Source organism: Barbus barbus (assembly GCF_936440315.1).
Source record: "Barbus barbus genome assembly, chromosome: 48".
NCBI classification, from domain to species: domain Eukaryota; kingdom Metazoa; phylum Chordata; class Actinopteri; order Cypriniformes; family Cyprinidae; genus Barbus; species Barbus barbus.
The window spans coordinates 6,925,984-6,937,963 of record NC_136726.1 but is presented as its reverse complement, the minus strand read 5'-3'; the positions used below and the strand labels follow the sequence as shown (position 1 = coordinate 6,937,963).

Here is an 11,980-nt window from a genome sequence, read left to right as displayed (position 1 = left end):
TTCAGAAAAAAAAAATCTTTCCAGCATTGTTCATGACCATTATTTAAGTAATTATTTTCTTTCTTTTTATTTATTTACTTATTTATAAGCCACAGCTCAATCAAAACTGTTGGTGGGGCACTGTTCCTTTTTCTTTAAAAGGGAAGGTTAAATACGAATTTTACTGTATATGTGAAGCTCAAGAAATGCCTTTTGTTTATTAGCTTGCTGGTGTCTTGATATTCATTATCTCTGCGTCATGTGTGGGCTTCACTTTGATTAAAAATATACACAATCTAAAGAGGGGTTATTTATATGCAGGGGGTCTGGGGTGGAGATGAGGGATTTGATATTGTGTTTCAGGTGTTTGAGAGCCTATTGGTTCTCTGAATGCATCTACTTCCATAAACAGAGAGATGGGATTTCCTTGGTCATAGGGGAATACAATATATACTTATGATGCCCGCCGCCCACAGAGACATTATTCTTCCTCCATTCTTCTGGCTGTGTCTGCCTCAGCTCATACGTAAGATGCAGTTTTCTCTGTTTTCCTTTGCTTATCCTATTGTTCATGTCTTTATTCTGCTAGATGCATCTTAGCCAGCTGCATTTTTGAAAAAAACTGGTGGTGTTGACAGGCAATTGCTCTTTGTGGAATTTCATATTTTAACTGATTTGCTCAGTTTTTTCTTTGTAAGCATAAATGAGGCAAGTTGGTTTGTGTGAGAGAAATATTGAAAGCTTTTGCAAATTGTTTGTTCAGACTTACATTGATATGAAATCAATTATAAGACATTAATTCTGCATTATTTCTGGGAATACAGAAAACTTCTATTGAAAAATCACTTTGCTATTTTTAGATGCACACTTGGTAGATGAAATGTAATGTGTTGATTTGAGTTTTGGAAACGGTATCCGATTAGGCTTTTAGGATCGGGAGGTGATGTGCCAGTGTTTATCTTATAAATAAATATTAGGCTTCAGCTGACAGGTCTAAAATGACGCACAGGGGTCTCTTTGGATTTCTTAGACAATGATGCTATGGCTGAAATCTGTGGTGTTGGCATAGTTCAAATGTAAATGCCTTTACTACATATTCACTCACATTATCACAATGACACTCATTGTCAAACCTTAGACCTGGCTTTGCAATTTGCATTCTGAAAGTAATCCTGAGATACAAAGTAGATTAGAGAGTTGTCAATTGTTTACTTTTGAGCTATTTTAACATACAGTTTTAATCCCAGTAAGAGAATTCATGTTGTACAATTTAATTAAAATTAATTTAAAATGAGATGTTTTTTATATTAATTAAATATTTTAATCTTATCATATATATTGAATATAATATAGTACATTATAGTGCTGTCAAACGATTAATCATTTATCACATCCAAAATAAAAGTTTTTGTTTACACAGTATATGTGAGTCTACTGTGTATATTTATTTTGTATATATAAAGACACACACACACAGTATATTTTGTGACAATAATTTACATTTATATTCATATAATTTATATTATATAAAAATATATTTAATATATAAATATAACATATTTTTCTTAAATATTTGCATGCATGTGTTTGTATTTATGCATACATAATACACACACACATATAATATGTAAACAAAAACTTTTATTTTTGATGCGATTAATCGTTTGACAGCACTAATATATAATATAATATGGTAAATTAGTAAATTACAGAATTTTCATTGGGCCTTGTTGTTAATTTTGATAATTTGGTCATAGAGTCAAGTTAGGCTCAGCCTTTTAATAAATGGAAATCAAACACAGAAGAAAGGGGTTTGCATTAAAAAAGTTGATGTCATGATCTGAGTCATTATGTTAGATCAGTTTCAGATGATTGGGAGGGAAGGAATAGAGGTGGGGTCATGATTTTGATTGTCACCCAGAAACAGGCTTAGCACAGTGCATCATCAGAGATTTTCTGCTCAAAAATAGCATATGATTCACTTTAGACCAGAGGATTTAGTTTGGTTACTTGTCATTTTGCAGGCATCCTAGTGTTAAAACATTATCCAATGCACAAAAAGTAGTTTATAAAACATTTACTTGAGAATAAGTGGTTTTGTTTCTGTTAATCACAGGATTGCATACATATATGTGTATGTACAGGATATATGATAGATAGATCAGTGATTTGTCCATTCAATTTGTCCAATAAATTGTCCATTTTATTCCACAGGGGCAAAAACAAAAATTAGCCAAGATGTCGGAGTGAGTGAATATTTTGATTTCCACTTTATAGATTATCATCATCTTCCTCAGCTATCAGAAATTGTTTATTTTTATACAGAGGCGGACAGTAGTGAAGTATTTTTACTCTGCTGTAAAAATACTTTTCAAGTGACTATACTTTATCAGAGTGTTTTTCTTTAGAAAACTTTACTTGACAACATTCCAAAGCATACTATTGTACTTTTTACTGCACTACGTTTCATATTAAATATCATTTAATACTTAAATACATTAGAAATCTATTACTTTCTTACTTTTACTCAAGTAAAAGTATTTCAAAGATTTACTTGAGTGCAAAAAGTACTACATTTTAATGTTCTAAAGTATTAAAGGTAAAACAAACAACAACTTTTATTTATTAAATATAGTGCTGTAAAACGTATGACATTATGCTTGGAATATAGTGAAGTTTTCCAAAGAAAAACACTCTGATAAACTACAGATACTTTTTTCATTTACTTGAGTAAAGTAAAAATACTTCACTACTGTCCGCCTCTGTTTTTATTTCGGTGTATACTGGACATAAAAAATCAAATAAAATAATCTTGTGGTGATTAGTTACTGCTTTAACACAATATATTTGAATGATTCCAAAACACCTCAGGAAAAAGATGTCATCGAGTCGCAAGCATCATTTGAAGGTACTATATGATTCAAAACTAATTCTATTTGTCAATATTAATTAATAAGTAACAATGACACCCAAGCCTCTCTGTGTCGCAGAGCTTGATGCTTTCCATCGCTAAAGGTATACTGGAACAGGAAGTAAAGGACGTAGAGGTGGAGAGGCAGCGATACATGGCAGAGACCTGCCAGCCTCTGTCTCTACCTTCAGGCACACAGGCATTACAGGTAAAGGACAATAAATTCACCTTATAAAAGAAAACATTGTAAATGGATAACTAAAATAGAATAAATATATTGTTTATAGGAACTCTGCAGGGAGCTTCACCACAAAATTGATGTCACTGATGAGGAGAGATATGATCTGGACATGAAAGTCAACAAGAGTGCAAAGGAGGTAAGATGTCATCTAAATTTTAATTCAATCCAATTTGTATTTTGTCTTGTAGTTTCTATACTGATGACACTCATTCACGGACTTTAGATCGAGGACCTGAATATCAAAGTTATTGACCTGAAGGGCAAGTTCAAGAAGCCAACTCTGAGGAAGGTGCGCATGTCGGCTGACGCTATGCTTCAAGCTCTGCTGGGCTCCAAACACAAGGTGTCTCTGGATCTGAGAGCCAACCTCAAACAAGTCAAGAAGGAGGTCAAAGAGGAGGTGAGTGATAAACTGCATTGTTCTAATGACGTTCCCATGAGCTTCCTGTATTTCTTTGTCCAAAAAATGTTGATTTTAGACTCTTAATCTTTTGGCTGACTGACCAAATATCTTTCATGTACTCTTCAAAGGATAAGGAACTGCGTGATGTTGGTGACTGGCGTAAGAATGTTGAAGACAAGGCTGGCATGGATGGCAGGAAAAAGATGTTTGAAGCTGAGGCTTAAATATTTAGTTTTTTGAAGTTCAATATGCTGCTGAATTAGAATTGGCCTAAAATTATGTGATCAACTCTTTATGTACTTAAAACACACTCATTTACATTTGGTAATGGCAAAGCTATCAAAGGTAAATACGATCACTTAGTTTTCTGTTAAACACTGGTATTGAAATGTGTATTCTCAACCCATGTCTCAAAGTCTTACACTGTCATTAAATTGGTTAAGCAAGAATGAAGTCCTGTGTTCATTTTGCTGTATAAACCACTTTGTTACCAGCTTTTTATTTTATATTATTTCCCCACCGATGTGTGGAACAAGTAAGTATTTACTGTCAGTTGCATTATCCATTTGGTTTATGACTGAATAAAAGCTGATAACCTATTTTATTATGAATAAATACAACAGGTAACAGTGACGGCATCCTTGCACCTGAAAGAAACTGACCGGAAACTGGAGAATGCTGAATACACAATCCTGAAGGTACAATCTACACAACCTACCTTGGATGAATGGATATATATAGATAGACAGACAGACAGACAGACAGACAGACAGACAGACAGACAGACAGACAGACAGACAGACAGACAGACAGACAGATAGATAGATAGATAGATAGATAGATAGATAGATAGATAGATAGATAGATAGATAGATAGATAGATAGATAATGAACGGACGATAGACAGATAGATAGATAGATAGATAGATAGATAGATAGATAGATAGATAGATAGATAGATAGATAGATAGATAGATAGATAGATAGATAGATAGATAGATAGATAGATAGATAGATAGATAGATAGATAGATAGATGCTTGTAAAGCAAAAGGCCTTTGTGAGAAAGTCATCCTCAAAATAAAAGAATGGCTATCTTGAAGGACAGGTTATTTATACTGATAGCGCTGCGAAGGAGGGATAGTGCCGTATTTCATGACCTTGTCAGCTCATTGGTGTGGTGGATAATCCACTTCCATAAAGAGAAACCATGGATTTACAGAGAGATCAGAGAATGCAATATATACCTACTTAACACGACTGTAGCCCGTGTCTCGTTTTGACAACCATTCGTCTCTAGAAGACGTTCCTCTGTTCTTCTAGAAAGGTGAGAACAGTTCCCTTGCTTCATTGTCTTAGTCTTGCAAATACTATTTTTTGTAGATTTTTGTTGGAAGTTGTAAAATAATAGTTTGTGGGATTGATGACGGAGGTGATGGAGAAGGTTGTCACTGGGGTTGGTTCTTCTACCAAAAGTCACTATGGTAAGAAGCCACCTGCTGAGAACCTTAATGTAACAAAGATTCCTTGTTGTACTAGTTTTATAGTCATTTACTGTCAACCAAGTTGATTTGTTACTGATTTGTGAAAATACGTTCAGATATTCCGCACAATATTGTATGATCATTGCTGGTGATTCTGACTCATGAAAACTTTATTTTTGGACTCATCTAAAGTAATTTATTCTGGAAATACCATGCTAAAAAGCAAATAAACCATTTTGATTGGTTACCTAAAGGGTGAGGTCAGGTTTGATATACTGACTGCTGAAGTGACCTTTGGAATGTGAACACCAACACAAGCATAAATCTGAAACTGATCCGTAAGTCTTACTCCACCTGTCAGCACCTTCTTACGGACCTCCTTATAAACTACAGTATTAACTACTGTCTCGTATAAAACTGATTTGCAGTACTTTTTAACCTGAAAGACAATGCTGTATATTCACAAAAACCTTCTTGTTCTTTTTATACATCTCGTGTACTAATCTGGAATGACTTAACCCTTGCGAACATCTGGAATATGATTATACTGTACATATTTCCTCAGAGACATGATTGGTCTTGACTTTTAAGAGTTCTTAAATTGCTCTTTTACCAAACCTTCACACAAGAAGACCATTGTATTACTTGATCTATTCTGCCATGTGTTTTCTGCTAAACATGTCCTCAATCTTCTTCCATGGTTACTTAGAATAGTCCTTCTTCAAATAGCCTTATGTGACCTGACTGTTGTATTCACAGCTTTCTAAGTATGTCATTGAGGCATTAAGTGTCCATTTATGTGTACTAAATTAGTCAATCAGTTTGTCATCAGTTAGCCACTTAGTCTGGTCTGTCTCTCAGAGGAGGAGTATATTAAGAAAGACATTTGAGACGGTTGTTTAGCGGGGAATAAAGGAGAGCTGTGTTGTCATATCTTTGACATCTCAGAGATGCGTTTGAAGATGGGGCTGTGTCTGCAGCTGATGCACTGGCCTTGAGATCATATTGCATCGACCTCCTGGAGAAATTCCTCTCGGATCAGTCAAAGACGCTTGGGAACCATGTGGTCTTCTTTAGTTTATAACACTCTTAACATTAAGAGTGATGCGAAAAGGTCACACGATCAGAATGTCTATGGATTTGGTGCCATTGGATTGTGTCCACATGCAATGGTTACATTCTCAGAAAAAAGGTACAAAAGCTGTCACTGGGTGGCATCCTTTCAAAAGTGCTGCACCAGAGGAACGCTTTCGTAGTTCCTATTGCTGCTGGTGGAAGAACCTGCATTTTGGCATGTTCACACCACAGAAACTGGGAACAATTTTAGCTGTAGTAACACATTTTGGGGGGACTAAATTAGCTCCTATTTCAGAGTAGGGTGTAACCCAGCACAATTGAAACTACTGATTCCGAAGTCCAGGCACTTTTCCATGCTCTATCCTCAGTGTTGGAAAGGATAGTTTAGAAATGTAATAGGTTACAGATAACAAGTTACCCTATTCAAAATGTCATAAGTAGTGTTTTATTTGAATTTAAGTAATATAACTGATTACATTTGATTATTTTTCTAAATTACAAACAAATGTTAGTAGTACTCTACACTACCCAGATAGCAACATATTGTCAGCCCAGCAAATGTATTATTGGCTGTTACGCCCCGTGCTCGGGAATAATAATAAACTCTAAAAAGGGCATAACCAAACTGGGTTGTGGTAATGGAGTACCAAATGATCAAACCATTCCAGTCAATAATCAAACGACTACACAGTATTAGTTAAATAAGGTGATAAGGTTTCTTTTAAAAACAATAAACATCAAGTTAAAATAGAGAGCATCTCTTCGGGGTGTCCAAAGGCCAAAATAACAAGCAAAACCAATTTAGAAAGAAAAAGTATTAAATAACCTAATTGAGTTAAAAAATAAAAATACATTTTCCTTCCCTAACTACCTAATGAAAAACAAAGCCCAAACAAACCAATCAAAATAAATAGGCAGGACACCCCTGGCTGTGCTAACGAGGCACCACGAGCCAGCGCCCAGGACGATGCGACACCCCTAGTGGAGTGAGCACGCAACCTGAGCGGGCAGGGCACACCTTGTGCTTCATGGGCCAAGGTGATGGCATCCACTATCCAGTGGGCCATCCTCTGCTTGGAGACAGCCTTCCATTCTGATGTCCTCCGTAACAGACAAAGATCTGTTCTGAGGTCCTAAAGCTCTGAGTTCTATCCACGTACTGTCACAGTGCGCGTACAGGACAGAGCAAAGCTAGGGCTGGGCCTGCCTCCTCTAGGGGCAGCGCTTGCAAGTTCACTACCTGGTCCCTGAAGGGAGTGGTAGGAACCTTGGGCACATACCCGAGCTGGGGCCTCAGTGTTGCATTGGAGTCAGCCGGCCCAAACTCAAGGCACGATTCGTCGTCCGAAAATGCCTGCAGGTCCCCCACCCTCTGAACGAGGCCAACGCAGTCTCTACGGTAGCGTTGTCCGAGCCAGACCCGACGGGGTCGTGGTGAGCGGAAATGGCAGCAACATAAACCTTAAGGGTGGAGGGGGACAGCCTACGCTCCAACCCTTGTTGCAAAAAGGAAAGCACGGCTCTGATCGAACATCTCCGGGGGTCCTCATGGTGCTGCAGCTGCAGCCATATGCCCCAGGAGCCTCTGAAAGTGTTGCAGTGGGACCGCCGTCCTGCCTGATAAAGTCTTGAGGTAGTTCAGCACCGACTGAGCACGTTCCTGGGTGAGGCGTGCTGTCTGGTTGACTGAATCCAACTCCATGCCGAGAAAAGAGATCCTCTGCGTTGGCACAAGTTTGCTCTATTCCCAATTGACCCGAAGGCCCAACTGGCTGAGGTTGGCTGATAGTTGAGGATGCGCACACCCCGTTCTCTCAGGGGAACAAGGGCCGCCTCTGCGACTTTGGTGAAGACGTGAGGCGAAAGGGACAACCCGAAGGGCAGGACCTTGTACTGGTATGCCTGACCCTCGAACGCGAACTGCAGGAATGGCCTGTGTCGCGGGAGAATCGAGACATGAAAGTACGCGTCCTTCAGGTCGATAGCTGCAAGCCAATCTAGGTAGGACGCACACGAAAATGCATTTCTGCGTCAACATCTTGAATGGCATCTTGTGAAGTGCACGGTTCAAAACTCGCATATCCAAGCCGGGCAAACTGAATAGCGTAGCCGAGTCTGATGGTCTGCAGGAGCCACCGAGACGGACTGGGGAGCCAGGCTCCGAGAGACCGTGCCAGCGGGGCCACTGATGTACCCGCGGAAGGGCAGCGAGGTAGAACACAGGGACCCGCCCTGGGGCCTGTGTGGGGCCAAGTATTTTAACTTTCTCAGCAAGATTTTCTCCAAAATCAAGCTCCATCATGACAACAGTATAACTGACTATAAAAGACAATTTGTGCTAATGCACACTATAGTGCCCCTTGTGGCAATGCTGAGAATGCATTATGCATTGCGATCTGACATATTTTGAAACTATGTTATGCTTGTGTATTTAGAAGCATTTGTGTTCACATGCATAGTGCCTTTCGCCCAAAATGGATGGTCCTCTAGATCAGGGGTGTCAAACTCAGTTCCTGGAGGACCGCAGCCCTGCAGAGTTTTGTTCCAACCCTGCTCCAACACACAAACCATGTAGTTTTCAAATAAGCCTGAAGGACTTGATTAACTGGATAAGGTGTGTTTAATTAGGGTTGCATCTCTGCAGGGCTCCGGACCTCCAGGAACTGAGTTTGACACCCCTGCTCTAGATCATCTATTGATTATTTTATTTATAGCTTCACTGCTTTACTTTATTGTACAGTCGAATTCAGACAGCAGTGTAGGGAGAGGGCTCTGATATATTTTGAAAGTATGCATAACCTACTGTGCCACAGCTCTGATACATTTCTCTTGTTTCTTTCTATCAAAAAGGTGCAAATAAACTCTTGGAAATGTCTGAGTAAGTATGCCTTTCCATCAATCAGTGTGATTTTTTCTGTGGATTTTTTTTTACGACACTAAGTATAATAATCAACACCTTACCACTGTAAGGGTGACTAGTAAAATGGATGCGAGAAAGAAAACGGCATCACAATTCTGTACTTTAAGCAGTTTGTGCTGAATTTGCTGCAGAAGTTTAGAACTTTGGTTTCATGGTTGAAAACAAAACACTAACCAGAACGCTTGAGGAATATTAGTGCTGTGCTGCCTTACAAACACTGTAAATATTGTAGATATCATTCCTAACAAATTACAATCTAACTAAGGTGGCATAACAGAGAAATCAACATCCTAATGTAAAGTATGTTCTTATTTCTCCTCTTGATAAGAAAACGAATGTCTAGCAGTAAAAAACACAGCCTGAAGGTAAGAGCTCATGACTTACTGAACCAATACAACATCAAACAGTTACATATAAAAGTAAAAGAATAATGAGTCTTAATGAGTCGCATTTGCTTGTAGGGCATGATGCTCCAGGTTGCAAAAGAGTTACTGGAAGCAGAGGCTATTGAGAAGAAAGAGGAGAGGAAGAGATACATGGAAGAACAGTGCCCTACCTTGTCATACCCAAGCTCCAAACAAGAACTACAGGTCCAATTCAATTATTACTACAACTAGAATTTGGAAATTTTGGGAAATTCAAAGCTGAAGCATGAAATTCTGTCAACAGGAGCTCTGCAAAGAGTTACATGGAAAAATTGAAGTTGTTGATGAGGAGAGATATATTTTAGAGTACAAAGCCATCATGGTTGTCAATGAGGTAAGATGTTTTACACGTATCTCCTTCTATGTGGTCCATGATCAAGGTGCTTTTTAGATAATTTTTTGTGTGTTTTAGGTTAAGGACTTAAACATCAAGATCGTCGACCTGAAGGGCAAGTTCAAGAAGCCTCCTTTGAAGAAAGTGCGCATGTCTGCGGATGCTATGCTTCAAGCTCTTTTGGGATCCAAGCACAAGGTCTCCATGGACCTGAGAGCCAACCTGAAACAAGTCAAGAAGGAGGTCAAAGAGGAGGTGAGTGCAACAAATGACCAAATTTTTACATGATAAGGTCAAGACATTCCAAGTCGCAAAAGCTGAAAATCTCTCCTTCATTCACAGGATAAAGAACTGCGTGATGTTGGTGACTGGCGTAAGAACATCGAGGATAAGGCTGGTATGGGTGGCAGGAAGAAGATGTTTGAATCTGAAGCTTGAAGATGTTGATGATGAGTATTCCACCATGATCTTTTTATTGGCTTGGATCTGAATAAAATGTACTACTTAAAGGTTTTGCAGGAACTGTTCAGTGGACAGTTCAGTTTATAATCCATAAAAATGCCATTAAAACTTGAATTGTTCTCTTGAACAATGAAGTGATCAGTTTGTAATTCTATACAGATTTGTCAAAATTATGCTTTTTTTCTAAATAAATAACCCAACTGTAATAATCATTGCTTTCTGCTTTTTCTTTACTTTATAACATTTTAAACTATTATTGTAACCTTTACCTTGTTGTATTTTTATTCGTTTATTTATTTGAATTGCTTAAAGTGAACAAGGAATCAAAATCAACCCTATTTACTTTGTTAATAGACATTCCTGGTCTTATTGTGATCAATTTGTTGATGTTAAAATGACTTTCCTTTTCGGTTGACGTCTTATTTTTCAGTCTCTCAAACCACCTGATACAACTTTTTATATCTCACAGACCCGCCCTACATTTTTTTTTTCACATTGAATATCCCATTTCACTCTGAAATCCGCCACTATTATGAAAGTGAAACGGGTTACAAACAAGGTTTCATTTTGACTTTACACACAATTTTTATAATTCAGTGTAACTTCAAATCAGGTACTGCTCGTTTTATGTTCGAGCTAAGATTCCTCATTTTTTGTCTTTATAAGGTTAATATTCAACATGAGGTTAAAATATAATTAGAATATCTTATAATTCTCGCAGAATGATGTCTGTATATGTCTTGATGGATCATTGGGTGAGTAAAGTCAAGACCCACAACATCTCCCTATAGTTGCTGGTGTATTTCTTCATCTTAAACTGTACATGTCTCTCTTTTTAGTTTAATAACTTTAAGTAGGCACCACAACTAGCAGATGTCTCTTAAAGGGGTCATATGATGCAATTTCAAGTTTTCCTTTCTCTTTGGAGTGTTACAAGCTGTTCGTGCATAGATAAGATCCCTGAAGTTGCAAAGACTAAAGTCTCAAAACCAAAGAGATATTCTTTATTAAAGTTAAGACTCTGCCACGCCCCCCTAAAACGGCTAATTTAAACAAGCCCTCACATGTCTACGTCGTGGTGTGGGGAGATTTGCAAAACTCCGCCCAAATGTATACGCATTAAAAGGAGGAGGAACTATTATTCTCGCTGTAGTATTGTTGCTGCCACCATCTCACGCTTGAGGTATTCGGCCAATCACAACGCACCGGATAGCTGGCCAATCAGAGCACGCCTCGCTTCTCAGAACGATGAGCTTTGTAAAAACCGAGGCGTTTCAGAAAGGCAGGGCATAGAGGAGCAACAATAATGTAAAGTATAATAATGTGATAATGTTTAGCAACGTCATATGACCCCTTTAAAATGCATAAATTACATAAATATATAAATAAGCAAATAATTAGAAAGACATCTAGGTTAAGTTATTTTTAAGAAGGGAACATGGAAAGTATTTGTGGTGTGAATTTCAGATGTGTGCTCTGATCCACTGGTCTTAGCAACACAGCAGTGTTCCTTAAAGAGATATCTGAGGTTTTGCTGAGCCATCAAAGAATGCCATTAAAAACCCTCAATGCCTGTCAACAGCGTGTGTATGTTGAGCACCTCTCGGTTGACTCCCCTCAATCTTACCTTGGATCTGAAGGATTTAATGCACTCTTCCTTTACTGGATCTAACTGCGAACACCTGCTTTCCGGATTAAACCTGTAATTCCACTATTAATCTATTTAACACTATTGAGAATAGCTA

The 11,980-nt window shown here is 38.1% G+C and overlaps 2 protein-coding genes across 2 annotated transcripts; both read left to right on the top strand.

The window, feature by feature from the left end:
• Positions 1 to 460: 460 nt before the first annotated feature.
• On the top strand, positions 461 to 3,978 carry tnni2a.1 (troponin I type 2a (skeletal, fast), tandem duplicate 1). Its single transcript, XM_079411942.1, has 7 exons — positions 461 to 505; positions 2,194 to 2,225; positions 2,851 to 2,887; positions 2,970 to 3,098; positions 3,178 to 3,267; positions 3,355 to 3,531; positions 3,663 to 3,978. Exons 2-7 carry the CDS (start codon positions 2,218 to 2,220, stop codon positions 3,756 to 3,758), a joined length of 537 nt encoding a protein of 178 aa, XP_079268068.1. The 5' UTR covers positions 461 to 505; positions 2,194 to 2,217; the 3' UTR covers positions 3,759 to 3,978.
• A 784-nt stretch (positions 3,979 to 4,762) lies between these two features.
• On the top strand, positions 4,763 to 10,439 carry LOC306866664 (troponin I, fast skeletal muscle-like). The gene is made up of 7 exons (XM_079411943.1): positions 4,763 to 4,860; positions 8,945 to 8,972; positions 9,343 to 9,379; positions 9,476 to 9,604; positions 9,684 to 9,773; positions 9,852 to 10,028; positions 10,116 to 10,439. Exons 2-7 carry the CDS (start codon positions 8,965 to 8,967, stop codon positions 10,209 to 10,211), a joined length of 537 nt encoding a protein of 178 aa, XP_079268069.1. The 5' UTR covers positions 4,763 to 4,860; positions 8,945 to 8,964; the 3' UTR covers positions 10,212 to 10,439.
• The last annotated feature ends 1,541 nt before the right edge of the window (positions 10,440 to 11,980 follow it).